The 15379-nt window shown below is 46.2% G+C and overlaps 1 protein-coding gene across 1 annotated transcript in view; it reads left to right on the top strand.

The window, feature by feature from the left end:
* Nucleotides 1–15379, top strand: part of CTNNA1 (catenin alpha 1) — a 107417-nt gene that overhangs the window by 75152 nt on the left and 16886 nt on the right. The window contains exons 10-11 of the mRNA XM_042826360.1: nt 4118–4210; nt 13490–13646. Of these exons, the coding sequence (XP_042682294.1) occupies nt 4118–4210; nt 13490–13646 (250 nt within the window). The remainder of the gene's footprint in view (nt 1–4117; nt 4211–13489; nt 13647–15379) is intronic.

Here is a 15379-nt window from a genome sequence, read left to right as displayed (position 1 = left end):
CAGTATTTCTCCATGGCTTGCAGCAGTGCAGTGTAAGAAGTTCATGCTGACCCCACACTGGTGTAGCTGAGGCTGCTGGAGGCTCAGCTCCTGAGTTGTCATAGGAACAAATTTTAAGTGAAATGAATAAATAATGAATTTCAGGTGAAAAAGGTGAGCGCTGCCTAATGTCAGAGAGAGCAATTGTCTGGAACACCCGACAACACCAACGTGGGTTGGCAAATTGTTGCTAATGGAGGAAAAAATTACTGTAAAAATATCGAGACTCTTCCTGATTAAAAATAGCAAACTCTGAAGAAAAATAGCTAGAACTGTGACAGATGGTATCATTTCCCCCTATTCTTTTAATTTGGAAATGCACCTTGTTGCTGCTAGCCTGTTTCCAGTTGACCCTGTGCATGGGGGTGGTTAACTGGCTCCTCCTCATTCCATCTCGGTGTCATCGCTGAGAAACAGCTGACCTGAGTTCCAGGAGCAGGTCGGTCGCTGCAGCTCAGGGTTCTGCTCGGCAGAGGTCTGTTAGCTCGGGCTGCAAATCGCACTGCTGCTTCACTTGCTTGTTGCTGACGTGGGTTGAAGCTCATCCCTGCTGCCCTGCAGGATGCACAAAGCAGGGTCTGGGCGGTGGCTGTGCACTCTGAAAGCTACCGGAGCCTTGAAGTCGCATCAAAAAGATGCTTTTAATTTGGTCTGGCTGTGCTGCAAGCACTATCCAAGCACCTTGTCTTGCTTTCCAGCGCGCCTTGGCCTCCCTATGTGTTTTTTAAATTCTTTCAAGAAATTGGCCATTACGACTGATTACATTATTTGCAATTTTTTGTCTCCTTTGATGCCTGTGCCAGCAGTGCTTATGTAAAGGGGCTTGATGATATTGAATGGTAAGAATGAACAAATGCAGCGGGAATTCAATTGCTATTTTGCTCTCAAGCACAAGTGTTCTTTCTAAATCAAATCTGACCACTTACTATGTCAGTCAGCTGTGTTGTTGGCGAGACGGGAAAACTATTTCATTTCCATTTGATTTGAAGGGAGCTTCTGTTTGCTTGAGGTGCTCTGTTTTATTTGAAAGGCTTGGAAATGCGTATGATCTCCAAATGCTCTGCATGCTTTAGAACAAATTTAGTCACTTTTGATCTTCATCTTGGCTACAGAGCCCTGTGCATTATGTGCACGTGTGGCCAGGAGCTCCTTCTCCTCCCCCTGTCAGGGAGCTTGAAGTTGTTTGCCAGGTACCAGGCAGGAGTTAGCAATGAACTGTGCTTTCAGACACTTCACAGTTCAATTTCCTAACCATCCAGGCGCCCAGTGCAGCCACTGTGTGCCATTCCACAGTTTGTGCCATGGAGCACTGGCTCGTTAATGACATCTGAAATACGTAATTGTAATGTCATTTACAGCTGGATTAATAAGTTGACAGCACTTGTAAACTTGGTATTTTAGGAGGTTTGTGAGTTGTTGCAACAGACTGAGAGTGTCTGCGCAGTAAGCATTGCATTGCTGTGGGTTTGGGGTTTGACCCACTGCACTCTAAACTCATCGTGACATTCTTGCTTTGCATTTGACGTTCAGCAGTTTGCTGGGAAGTTTGTCTGCTAATCTGGCAGAGAAGCTAATCTGCCAAAGCAAATAGCCTGCTCTTGGACTAACGTGCTGAAATGAAGTGTTCAGATTTGGAGGCACAGAAGTAGGATGGAATGTGGCAGCCAGCAACTGGATTGTCTTAAGCTGCCAAGGAAGCTCAGTCACGGAAGCACACACACTTCTTTCATAAAGGTTGGCAGTCCCAGTCAGGCCGTTTCTAAAGAAGAATTGCCATCAGTGAGGTATTCAGAAGAAAAATGACTGTACAAAAATGACTGTGCAAAAAAGCAAAATTGCATAGCACCACGGTGGGGGCACTCAATTACCAACTTCTTTGCCTCTCTGTATTCAGACAGAGCGAGGATTCTCTGTACTTGATTCATCACACTTGGCTTGAGAGAGAGCACAACATCTCCAGATAGCGGAGAGGCTGATTCTGCAGCGCCTCAATGTAGCTTTTATCCAGCCCCATCTCAAAAGGGCTTTGTGTTCTTCTCACTTCTAGAAGCCATAACTGCTGCTGGGGAGGCAGAAATGATGTCGAAATATGGACCATAAGAAGTATTGGCAAACTGGTATTTCTCAAAAATATGACCCATGCTTAAAACAACAGCAAAACCTTTATTTGACTTTTAAATCATGACATCTCACTGCCTTTATTTTTGAGCCTCTAAACAAAAGCAGAGTATACTACAGCTCACTGCGAGCTGGGGATTTAAGATGCAGCAGATCTAGAAAAAAAAACAACCCCCTGTTCAAAGGAAAGCTCCTTCCTGGCAAGGTGTCACTGGGGGTGCCCTGTTGGTGGCTGTGCCACGCGGGGTGACAGAACCTCTGCTGAGCTGGGAGCACACGGCACAGCCCTGCAGGGAGCCGAGGCGTGCAGCAGCCTCACCTGCTGATGTGGGACCTTTGCTCTGCGGACTGTGGCAGAAAAGAAAGTGGAGAAGTTCAGGAGCGGTCTTGCAGCAAGCTGGCACAGTTCTGTACGGCGCGCGTTGATGCCGCGTAGTCTTCCTTTCAACTTGGGTTTGTTTTGTCCAAATATATGCTGCAGCATCTGTTTACTCAGTGGTGCAGTGCTGGAAGCGTAGCTCTCCTCCTGACAGCTGACGGCTTCACATCCTTTGTAACTCGATTTGGATCTGGGGGAAGGAAGATGCGTGCTTCGCGATGGGAACTTGCTGCGGTCCCAAAATTAATAATGGAATTGATGAAACACTCCACTCAAGTCTCTTGGCATGTGGTTGATGGTTTGTGGGACAGTAATGTATTCTGTGTGGGAACATCTGCTGTAAAGGGAACGGCTTGGGGAGGGGGAAAGCGTATGATACAGCTGCCAATACTACTTCAGAGTGACTTGCGTACGAACGCACAGGATGGTTTAACTAAAGGGAGGATGGAGTTTCCCCGTTTTGTAGAGGAAAGTCAGTGTAGAAACCTGGTTTGCTGCTGCATATCTGCTGGTCTACAGTGGTGCTTTACAACACCTAACTGGGGTTTTGCAGGTTGCTCTGCCTTTGGAATGACAGTGCTCAGTGTTCGTCTCAGTTCACTCCGTACTATTTTTACAGCTCTGTGTTCAAATGGCTCAGAATAACATGCTTATCACTCACCTGTCAGCTGCAAAATGCAACTCACTTCAGACTTCCTTCCCCTGAGAGTAGCTCCGATACGAGGAATGTCTTCAATTACCAAAAAAGTCTGTGCTGTCCCCGTCCTGCGTACTCCTAAAAGGCAGTTGGTAACAGGAGGTCCTCTGGTTCAGAGTGGCCTACTTAAGAGTGCTGCTGTACAGCAGGTCAAGGTTTGGGAGTAAAGTTTTAGCATCACGAGATGCTGTTCCAATTCTGGGGAAGTGGGAATGGGAATTCAGCGTCATCTGTACCAGCACATGGCTTTGTTTGGTGAATTCCAGCACTGCAGAGGACCGGGTTCTGCCTGTTGGATCCTGCAGCCCTTGACTCAGTGGGAAGTGCATCAGGATCCAGTGTGCCGTCACTGAGCCCTGCTTTGTACAGCATCAGCAGAACAGAGGGAGCTGTGCAGCACCTCTGCACTTCCTGCATAAGTGCATTACACGATCAGCCTGTCTCCAAGTGTTTCTGGGTTCGCATTAAGCTAGATGTACAAATCTTTCAGGAGAGCGTCCCGACAAGCATCAGAACGTTTAATCCTCACCTGTGTTGAAGCTGAATTGTTTTTTGAATTGTTTGATTGCTGCTGTCTCACTCACTGAGTTGGAATGGGCCTTTCAGCTCTGGCTTCACGTGCAACCAGTGATGCTCTCGTCTGATTACTGTCAAGAACTTCACCGAGTGGGTGGAGGCACCGAGCTGCCTGTCCTCTCAGTAGTCATTCAATTTTATCATCCAATATTTTGCGACTGGAGACAGAACAAATGTCATTAGTGATTTCAGATTGGAACTGAATCATTGTGAACACTTTGCATTTTGTCACTGGTCACAAAGCTCCTTGTAGAAGAAAATAAAAATCATTGCTAACAGTTCTTTGTTTTTTCCCCTTTCTGACACAGGTTGCCAACTTGGCCTGTTCCATCTCAAACAACGAGGAAGGTGTGAAGTTGGTTCGCATGTCAGCCAGCCAGCTTGAAGCCCTGTGTCCCCAGGTAATGAAGCACATGAGATCCTGCACCTTGGCGAGTGGTTCTGATATTTTATGCCCACTTATAGACTTGTCTGCAGATCTTGATATTTTGCTTAGTGCATGTAGAGAGTTAAATGCATCATGACTTACATTCTTAAAGCTACACAATAGAAAGTAATTAGGTGAGTGATAAAGGTGGATCTTGCGGTTCTTTACGTAGCAGCTGTAAGTTCCTCTTGCTGGGAATTCTTGTAACCTGTGAGTCAGGTTTACTGTTTTCTGTGGACGTTTGTGTTGCAGAAATGTGTTGTAAAGACACTGCCTCTGCTCTTGTGTGTGTGCTATGATTGTTATCTTCTTTACATAAGTAGAATATAAATACACCAATAAATCTGCCTGATAGCCCACAGTCAGTAGAAAGTGGCTATGCAAGAGGAGTTTCAACCTGTCTGAGACTGTTCTTTAATTAATAACTTCTTAACGACAACGAGGAAATTAGGTTTATATGAGAGCCAGGCTTTTCTCTTTCATTTTGACATTCCAGTTGTTGGCATTTCAAATGTCAAGAAACTGGAATGAACTTTGAGGGCTGTAGAGTGCTGTCAGTTCTTGTGGTTACATCTTGTAAAGCATCAGGAAGCTCAGGCCTGAAACATACACATTGGTAACTAGATACTGATGGAAAAGACGTCCTCAGAAATGGTCATATGGCACTGTGTGAAAGTAAGGTGTGTTGTCATCTCAGGGTTACTTGGAATTTGTTGCCATTTTTCCATATGTGTATGGAAACAGAAGGGACCTGTGCAGATCTGTAAGTCCTTTGGAATCGTGTTTGTTTCAATCTCTTCTTTCTTTGCCTGTCCAACAACTTCCTATTTAAATAAGTCCATGCCTTTACAAGATGAGCATCGTGACAGCCACTTCATAGTGAAATAATAAACTGCAGCCAGTGGTCACAGAACTGTGGTGGCAATTACCGAGGTGCAGTTGTTAACCTTTGTTTTCAGGGATTGTGGATGCTCCATTTGGAGTGGCTGGGAGCTGTGGTGAAATGGACAGGGAGGGCTGGAGCTGATGAATTTTGGCTTTATGTAAGTTCCACATCTGAGCTTCCAAGCCTGCAGTTGTGATGCTCTGCTGTGCGATCTGCCTGAGTTTTAGGGCAGTCAAGGGATTAGCAAATAACACCATAGATGTTCATGGGGCTTGTGAGAGTGCTTTTATGTTACACTGTGTTCTCTGGCTGATACTTTAATGCTCTGAGTGTATTTGAACATGTGAATCCTGAGAGATATTTAGGGACACTTATTTAAACTGTTCTACAAATGGCATCTGCTTTCTCCAAGCAGTTCTCAGGTTTGTCCTGTGGCAGTCTGTGCAGTGCAGCACGCTGCTGTGCTCATTGGCTGCCACTGAGCACCCCAAATAATCCCCAGATGCTTCTGGATGCACGGAGCAGCGCAGTGAGGTGCTGCTTTTTAAAGGCAATTACAGGCTTATTTTGCAGTTCATTTCTGACAAGATGCACAGTTTATTCTTGGATGTTGTTAGGTGACAAACATGCAAATTAGGCATAAAATACAAATTTACTCCAATATTATCTGCCTTTTTTTCTTCTTTTTTTTTTTTGCTTAGATGGTATTTTTCCAGAAAGATGCTGGATTCAGAGTGAGTCAAGTCAATCAGTAATTATAATACACTCTGAAACTCAAGTGAATATATCAATATCACAAGGAAATATGATGTATGAAATTTAATTCAAGGCATTGCTGTGGTGGAAAGGATGAAACTGAAATTTAATGCACTTGATTAAGTCCCCAGGTAACTTCTTAAATAGCTTAGCAGTGCAGAGGCCATTCTGGGAGTAGGGAACTCCTGGTTAAGGAACGATTTCTGCAGAAATCAATCTGTAGAGTTAATTATAAAAGCAGTATCTCAGGTAGAGCAGTTAGTTGGTCCCTTGCGATAACTTGCCTGCTTCAGCTGCCAGCTGGAGCCAGGATGGTGCAGCTCTTCAGACAAACAAGGCTTGGAAGCTTTGTTGGTGTGCACAAGAACCCATTCACTGCCCACATCACCAGAGGGCTCAGGCATTACAGGTTTGAAATTTAATTATTACAGCAAAGAGAAGGCGTGGAAAATTGTTCATCTGAGAAGTCACTACAACAGCATGCTGTTGTACAACAACACTGGGGCTGTGTGGTTGGGTTGCTTTTCCTCCAGAGAAGTCATTTGAGTCACATCAGCCTTGCTGTTTGCTGAGTGATCAGCCAATTAATGCAGAAGGCAAAGCTGGAGACTAAATCTAGCATTTCAACTCTGCTTTGTGGCCCAGGAAGAACCGCTGGGAAGAACTGTGTGCTCTGTAGCAGCCAGCTGGGTCACTGCTGCTGGGCTGGGCTCCCAGAGCTGAAATGGCACCACGTTGGGGGTCGCTGTGCTTTCCTGTGAAGCCAGGCAGGACTTGGAAGCCTGCCTGCGTTCTTTTGGTTGAGGGCACATGTTGCTGAAATTCTGCTTGTGGAAGCACAAGGATTTCTTCCAGCTTTGCACAGGGGTTACCTGTGTGCCTGCATCTTTGTGCCTCCCTGGGTGGTAAGGGGAAGGGGCAAGTCTGCCGTGTGTCGGGATGAGGGAACAAAAGTCCTTGATCGTTGCAGCTAAATGTTTAGGAAATGAAATGCTTAACGTCTCCTTCTGAATGGAAATGGAAAAGTACTGCTGTGACATACTTGAAATAGTTGCTTGTGCTCCCATTTGCCTAGCAAAGCGCTGGGGAAGTTTTCTTTGCCTTCTTGCTAAGCATAGATCTTGCCAATTGTAAATTAGTGAAAGATTTTGTTTATCTCAACTCAAAAACCTGGATCCTTGCTTGTAACTTTGGCTTCTGAGTTCCGTTTCCAAGAAGCACTTACTTTAAGAGCCTGCGAAAGCTGTTTTGTAACAGCATTTTGAATTTAAGATGTCTAAGAAGAGAGCTTAACCATAGCAAGCTTTCTGATCATACAAGCTGTAGGTGTTGAGGAGGCAACAGTGAAAATGCCCCAGCATGGCTCATGAAAGGAAAGAGCATTGCTGCAGCCTTTTGATGTGACAGTCTGCTGCCACTTGCAGCTGCATTTACCAGCGATTTGTTCACTTTCTCGTTCTTTAAAGCCTTTAATGTTTGTCTGTAGATCTGTAGTGAAATTGTGGTCAGGATTTTAGAAACTAATTACAGAACAGAACTTCCATAGATGGGGTGCTTGATTCCACAGTACGTGCTGGAGCCCCTCGCCCCGAAGCCGACCATCCTAAGGAGCAGCAGGTGGAGGTAGGTGCAGGATGGACCTGCAGCTGCAGGAGCTGCTCTCCCCTCCATAAGCAGCAGGCTTTGCTCTGAGCACCACTGGTTGCCTTTCGAGGGCAGCAGGCAGTGCCTGCACCCGTCCTTTCCCTGCTTGCTCCGTGCCTGCTGTAGCACAGCCAGCATTTAGCAGAGCTCACCCACCCTGCGCAGTCAATGAGTGTCACTGATTAAACAGGCTTCAGAGGAGTCTTGGATTAGATTACATCTTTTATGAAAATAAATTGGCTCTTCTTGTATTAATGTCTTCTTTTAATGACTGCTGTTCCACATCCATACATTCCAATTTTGAAATGCTTGAAAAGCAATTTGCTGCTTATAGATTTCTGATGAGGCAGGTGGTTACGTATGCTGGTCACACCTGCTGCCACACAAACAAAATGCAGAAGTGCAAGCAGTCCCATGCAGAGGTTCCAGGTTGCATGGAGACTACTGTGTAAAAGTTAACATTGAAGTTGCAGTTCTGTGTCATGAAGGCTGACTGTGAACAACCAGCACAGGACAGGAGTGGCCAGCAGGGAAACAATGTCAGAAACTTGAGCAGCTACTGATTCAGTGGACTTCTATAGAAAGAATCAGTGATAGGAGAAAAATTCAGTTCTGGGCTGAGAGGTGGGCAAGGGCTGTGTGTTTTCTCACAGGCACAGAATGGACTGTGGAATGCAGTAGCAGAACAGCTTCCAGAAATGCCACTGCTCCCTGAAACCCCCAAACTTTCATTGCTCCAGGTTGGGGAAATGCTGTACAGAGCCACACAGACGGGCACCAGTACAAATGGCTCAAAATTCCTGCACCTTCTGCATGGGCTGCTGTTACCATGTGAGCCCTCAGCTACAAAAGTGCTTCTCTTATGTTTGGAAGTTGATAGGATAATTATCCATATACAGCATATATATAGAAAATCACTTGGATGGCAGCATAAGCTGCTGGGAAGGGTTCTGTTGCTCCAGAAAAGTCTGTGTCGTGGCATTGTAGCAACAGGAGGAAGGAGAGACTCCTCTCAGAGACTCCTGAAGCAAATCCCAAAACGCAAGGAGAGTGGTGTAAGCACCTTTTGTATGCTGGAACAAAAAGGAGGAAGTCAGAAGTCAACTTCTATGATTCTATGATTCTGTGATTCTCCTCTGGTGCATCAGCCTCTGTCCACTTACTGGTCACTGCCATTACAGCTGGAGATCGTGCAAAGCAGTCTCTGCGTGTTTTGCTTCCAGGCATTTCAGCTCATCAGTCTGCAGAGTGCTTTTTGCTGTATTGAAGTTCAGGGAGGGCTGGCACACAGGCATGTGAATGCAAACCTGGGGCTGGATGTAAGTGGAAGTGACTTAAATGTCCTGCTTATGAACTGTGCTTCTGCTTGTAGCAAAATGGAACTGGGAGCAGAGGAGGAGACATGAAGATGGAGATAAATTTGGAATCTAGGATATAGGAAATGAAGTTAGGGGCAGGTTCTTATAAACTGCTAGTAAACAGGCTGTGTTTTCTTTGATGCAGAAAAACACAGGTGTGAAAATCCAGCTAAGCCAGGGGCATCCTGCTGGGCTCAGCTTGGGGCAGCTTGGGAGGCACAGGGCAGGAATGTTTTTGGTGATCGTTTGGGAGCTGCGAGCTGAGCGCTGTGCTCCCTGTGCTCTTATTGTGCCTCCCAGCCACCCCTGGGGGTCAGAGCAGCAGCAGAGAGCTTGGCAGCACTGCATGGCCTCTGTCTGTGGGCTGACAGCAAGAAAACAGAGCGAGTGAGGGGTGATGCGTGGTGCAGCCCTGGCTTGGGCAGCTTCAACAAGAGCCTGCTTCCCCCAGCCTTGTACCTAAATCACTTCTCTTGGGGTCTCCACCCCTTTATTTCAAAACTAAACAAAGCACACACACACAGAAAAAAAAAACAAAAATACCAACATGAGAACAACCCAAACCAAGAGTTAACTCCCCATGTTTGGGCTGTAAAGAACAGGTGTTTAGTGAGGAGAGGGGAGGTGTGTGGGTGCTCCTTGGTGAGGCACAGCAGCATCCTAAAGCCAGTGCCACAGGAAACAGGGCAAAATGCAACCAGCTGCAGAAGGAGCAGCGTCCTACAAAGAGCAAAAGGTCCTTATGAAAAAGATTGAGGCGAAAATGACATAAAATTAATGCTTGCAGCCACTGACTCAACTTGTTATGTAGCTTATGGGTGTTGTGTGCATTGAGATAATCTTAAGGTACAATAGGTAAGAATTGCAAAGCAAATCAAGTAAGTAATTTTCTTCTCCCGTGTGAACTTTCTTCTTTCGGCCCTGCCAGCCAAGTGCTCAGAATGGCTCTTTGTAGGAAAAACAAATGTGCAGGAGCTTTCTCCTAGCTTCTGTGTCAGTCTTCCAGATGCGGGGCCAGAAAGTTTTTCAGTCTTTAATCTGTATTTTCAATAGGGAAAGAAGCGAAACAAACAAACAGGCCAAAAAGCAGATTGTTCCCACGAGGCTGTGAGCTGCAGATTGAGCCATCGCTTGCAAGGCTTTGGATCCCCAGCCTCCCCTGTGTCAGGGCAGGGCTGCCAAGGCCTGGCTGCGGCTGCAGGCACAGGAGAGCTGCTCCAGGATGTGCTGGAACGGCGGCGCTGAGCGCTGGGCTGAGTGCAGCCCTGCAATTGCTGTATGAAACAAAGCATCGATAAAAATAGTGTGTTTTCTTGCCATGCTTCATTTCCTTCTGGATAGTCTCAAATGTCCCTGTTTGATTCTTTTCTTTGTACAACTTCAGTGAGTCATTGTGATCGCAGTGCTCTGGCAGAATTTTGAGCAGCTCTGAAATACAGAATATTTCCCTGCATTGCCAAGTGTTTTACGTGGAAGCAGCTACATTGCAGGTAGTCTTGCCATATTCTGCCTATTTTTGGACTATATGTGTCCTTCACACAAGTTATTTGTATTGTAAATGATTTCACACAGTTAAATGCCCAGTGTTTGGTGTTTTTATGCAGGAATAATTGTGTACTTCCATCAGTCCCTTCGCCCTTACTCCAAAATGTTTGGTTTAGACAATGAAGGAATTGCAGTGCCCACCACCCCCAACATACACAGACAGAGGAGATCCCATATTTCTGTCCTTCTGCCAAATCTGTCCAAGCATCTGTTAGAAAATAAATCAGTTGCTCTGTGGTGGATACCAGACTCACGTAAGAGTGTATTTACCTGGAAAGTTGGGGTTTTTTTAGGATTTTATCAGTAATCCCTGGGATATGGGATATCATCTGGGAATCCCAGGTGACGGCCGGGATAATTGGTTCATGTAAATCTTAAGCTTTGCATGTTTGCTGGAGTGAAGGTTCTGATTCCCCTAGCTAAAACTGGATGTTGCGACCACTGTGCAGATGGAGATCCAGATGCTAAATGTGTGCGAGTGGATTTATGGCTGTGAGAGTTTGTGCTATGGAACAGGACTCCGGGGTGCATCAGCTCTACTGAATTTCCTCCTGAGCGCACGTGCAGGCGTGCACACCTTCGTGAGGCTGTCTGCACTGAGCTGCAGTTCTGGCTTTGGCTCTGCAGAGCTACGCAGCAGCCTTTGATTTCCCCACCTCTACATCATCCACATGCTGGCTGCTTTCTAAACACAAGGCAGGTCTGTTTGTAAGGGAGATCTCACCTGCTAATTTTGCTCGGTAGATTTGTTAAGATGCCTTTGAGGTGACTGTTCCTTTCTGCTGGTGTAACTGCAAAACAAGGATCCTATTCCAGATGGGTGAGCAGACTGCCTGAAGGGTAATGGTGCAGCCTGTGCCTCCTGCATTTGAATTTGGTGGCAGTGCCTTGTTTGAGCTCTTTGAGTACTTGCTGAGCCCTCTGTCTATGACAGCTCTTCCGTTAGATATGAAGAGCTGCTTAATGTGGGCATCTGGGGTTAGGCATGTGCTGCTGACAAAGATTAATGGTTCAGCCAGCTGCTGCTGTCCAGACATACATCACACAGGCACGCAGGCCATATGCTCCATCAGCAGTGGAGCTGACCTGTCTGAGTGCTTAAAATGTGTTTTCATACCTGGTGTTAGCCAGGGTGGCTGGGAGAGGGGAGGAGAAAGCATCGTGAGCCCTGGCATTGCTGTCCTGTGTCTCTGCATTAGTGGTTGTTAGCAGATTTGTGGAGCATTAGCTGTTTTCCCCATTTTGTTTGTGTATTGCTCATCATTTTGCATTCATCTTCGTAAGACTTTGGATATCTAGATTGTCACTGATAGGTGACATACATACATGAGGTTACATGCATGAGGCCGAGGCAAGAAATGGCGATGGCCAGTCTTAGGAACCAGCCTCCGTGACCAGAAAATGGGCTTCCCTTTCTAAAACCTCTTTCTGATTGATTTTAAGTTTTGAACTTAATTCCTATGCGTGTCACAAGGCTTTTTACAGAGCTCCCAGGGCTGGAGAGCCACAGTCCCATGGGCAGATTGAAGCACTCAGAGCAGCCTGCACCCCACGGCTCCCCAAAGGGACTCCTGCTCCTGCAGCTGCTTGCACAGGCAGCACAAATTCCAGGTTTCATTTTGAGGCAGGGGGAACAGCAGAGGACTGACGTTGCTCAGGAAGGACAGGGGCAGTGCTGCATTGCCAGGAGTCAGAGCTGTGTTTCAGCCCAGCAGCTCTCCTTACCAGACTGTGGTTTGTGCCAGGTTGTTTTTTACATTTGCACACTTGTTACATCAAGCTCACTTGTAGATGTGATCAAAATTCCCAGCCTCCATCTGCAACTGTGATGTGGCAGCCTGCAGAGCAGGACAGCTTGGCTCAGGCACTGTTGGTTCCTAGCATCCCTTGGGTGAATCAGCCTCCTTCTCCTGATTCATTCGGCGCCATCGTGATATCTTTAACATCGTCATCGTTTCCGTGTTTAGTGAGTTGTATCTTCTTTAAAATGCTTTGTGACACTTTCAAATGAAGCAGGTAGAAAATGTCGATTTTGGAAAAGCAGGAACATCTGGCACTTACATGTTTTGTTCAACAACTTTGTGAAATTAATGCGGTCCTGAAGTAGAGAAGAAAAATTACACGTTGAACTTACGAGTTAATTAGCTCTAACGCTCTAGCTTGAAAACAAGATTAGGATTGTCATGTTGGTCTGACTGGAGGTGTTCCCGTGCCTGGCATGTCTCCAGGTCGTTTTGCTAACACACACAGGAGCCAGAGCGGATGCTGGAAGAGGAGCAGGCTTTGTGGCTGCTTCCTTCCCACACCTGAAGAGGCTTTTTTGACATTTAACTGACCAAGGAGTTGGCAGAGCATGGATTCGTTACCCAGCAGTGTGTAACACTTCTGCTTGGCAGAACAGTAGGATTAGAAGGAATTACATCCTAACAGAGAGCTCGAAAAAAACGTGCAGGGGTGTTTGGGAGGAGCAGCAGGGGAGCACCAAATACCCTCTCCTCCTGTTTCCTGCCTAATCCAGCTCTTCCAGAGCCGTGACAGAAGACTTGAGCTCTTGTAACAAATACTGGTAAGGTACGGACTAAAATTTGAAGGAAAAGAAGATAAACACAGAATATATCTTGAATTCTGTATTTGTGTATTGTTCCTGCTTCAAACTGTCAACTTAATCCGTTTGGACCTTTTTTCTCAGGTTCTGGTGAGTAGCTTAGGAAATGCAGCCTCCAGTGAACCAACATCATCACGTCTGAATATTTAACAACATAACCTGTGCTCTGAAAGCTGCTGTGCCTTTTTAGCATGAGCTGTTAGAGAAAGGTGCAGCTGGCTGGTGTGAATACCTGCCAGGTGTCCTTGAGTGTAATAAGTGACCATAATAAATGTGGGAGCACATGTAAGTTGGGCGTGAAAGCATCAGAATAACAGAATAAACACTTTGGTGTTTAAACAACAAGTTCCTGAAAACTTACTAAACTTGCTTTGTTTGCTGCTGAGTTCATTGGATAAACATACAGAACCTACTTGTTTAGTGAGGAGCACGCTCTAAAAATCCAGAGGTGTTTTGCAGGTCATCAACGCTGCCCTGGCCCTGGCTGCAAAACCACAAAGCAAGCTGGCCCAGGAGAACATGGAGCTCTTCAAAGAGCAGTGGGAGAAGCAAGTCCGCGTGCTGACGGACGCCGTCGATGACATCACCTCCATCGATGACTTCCTGGCTGTGTCAGGTAACGGGGAGGCTCTGAGGAGCAGACTCCTCACTGAGCTTGTTTCTGGAAACCAGTGGTGTCCACACGTGGTGGAGTCCCTCGTTTTTGGGAGGAGCAGTGTTGGTACACTGCACCTGGCAAGCGCTGAGTGTGATGTAAAAATAGAGCAGGAGATGTTGGCACAAGGAGAAAAGGTATCTTTCCAAGTGTGAAAGCGGCGATAGTTTAGTTAGCAGGTACTCTAGAAACTTGTCATTGCTCTTACAGAGTGAGCATGCATAAATGTATATATTTACATGTCAGCAGACAGATCGGCTCAAATATAGCAGAGGCACTTTGAATCCCTGGGTCTGCAGTTGCTGGTGAGCTTGGCACGGATTGCATGGAGCTCCTGGAGGCAGAGCGCACTGCGAGCAGCGGCGCAGCAGGAAATGCGAGCGTTCAGGCTACGAACTGCAGAAAGCAGAATCCCTCCCTTCACCTCGGACTCTTCTTACCTCATGAAAAATTAATATCCAGCCATAATCGTACAAGTTAATTAAAACTGTTCATATAGAAAACGTTCTGTGAATATTTTTAATCACGTCAGTTTTACTAATGTTTTTAAGGAAGATCAGATACTTATCACAATACATTAATAATTCCATTTGTCACAGTGCTTGCCAAGATAACCTGTTTTATCAGCATCAGATGATAAAGACCCACTAGTAGCTGCTGTGACCTAGAAATAATAGGGGCATTTTTATTTTCACGTCCTCTAATTCCACTTGAGTCAGAGGACACAGAGCTATAACACATGAGTTGTGGCTGCACTAGCTTTCACAAATTGCCACTACAAACCCAGGGCCTAATTTTCCTGGTGCAAACAGACTGGAGCATCTCCAGTGACCTAGAAAGCCAAGTCGTAAAGCGATATTTCATGGGAGGATGTGTGGGATCGGAAGCACCGAGCGAGCGTATCTAGAAAGTGCAGGTGAAAATACAGATAACAAAGAGTTATCAGTATTATCGTGTGTGTTTTATGCCCTGGGTTCTGAGTAAAAGCTTTCTGTGCAGTGAGTTAGCAGAAGCTTACTCGGCAATTGAACGTCCTCGTTCTCGTTATCTTTCTGCGTGTTCTTCGCTGCAGCAGCAGCTGAAATTGCACAGCTGTGAGGAGCCTATTTCTGGGGAAATATATTTAGAGAGAATTGTGTGCTGAAGTTCATGGCTCCATTTGGAGTTTGTCCACGAGCGTACAGAACATTTTAAAGAGAAAAGGCTGTTATTCTGCGGAACTGCAGCCCGCTTGAAGCCGCCTGGCTGCGTTTTGCCTGCTGGTGGGGCTCAGAATGGGTCGGAGCAGCGGGACCGAGCGGTCGCCTTCCTTGTGCAGCCCCCTCGTGAGACGGGTTCTTCTGAGGGGGCAGTGGTGGTGCTGGCCTGCTCCTGAACGGCTCTGAAAGCTGCGGGGCCTCGGCAGCAGGCATTTCTGTCCTGGGGCGGCAACTGGCTGACTCAGGGGGCCGCTTTCCTGCCCCGTGTGCGAGGCCGTGGAAATGCCACGCTCACACTTAGAGACTGCTTCAGATGCTCGAGTGCCTTCAGCGATTGTTTGTGTTTGCTGCCTTATCAGAGAGGCGTTTGAAAAATATTAAAGCAATAAATATTGCTTCGAGTGTTATTTGTTTGAACTTTGATAAATGCTTTCCATATAAATGCCGCTGCTGCAGTTCTCTGCTAAAAGTCGAAACGTGTCTTTGGATAAAATG

This window comes from Centrocercus urophasianus, unplaced genomic scaffold (genome assembly GCF_019232065.1).
Source record: "Centrocercus urophasianus isolate 14NV4802_14NV808 unplaced genomic scaffold, USGS_Curo_1.0 seq_26, whole genome shotgun sequence".
Taxonomy (NCBI): Eukaryota; Metazoa; Chordata; class Aves; order Galliformes; family Phasianidae; genus Centrocercus; species Centrocercus urophasianus.
The sequence above is the reverse complement of the archived record's forward strand: the minus strand, read 5'-3'. Positions and strand labels throughout refer to the sequence as shown.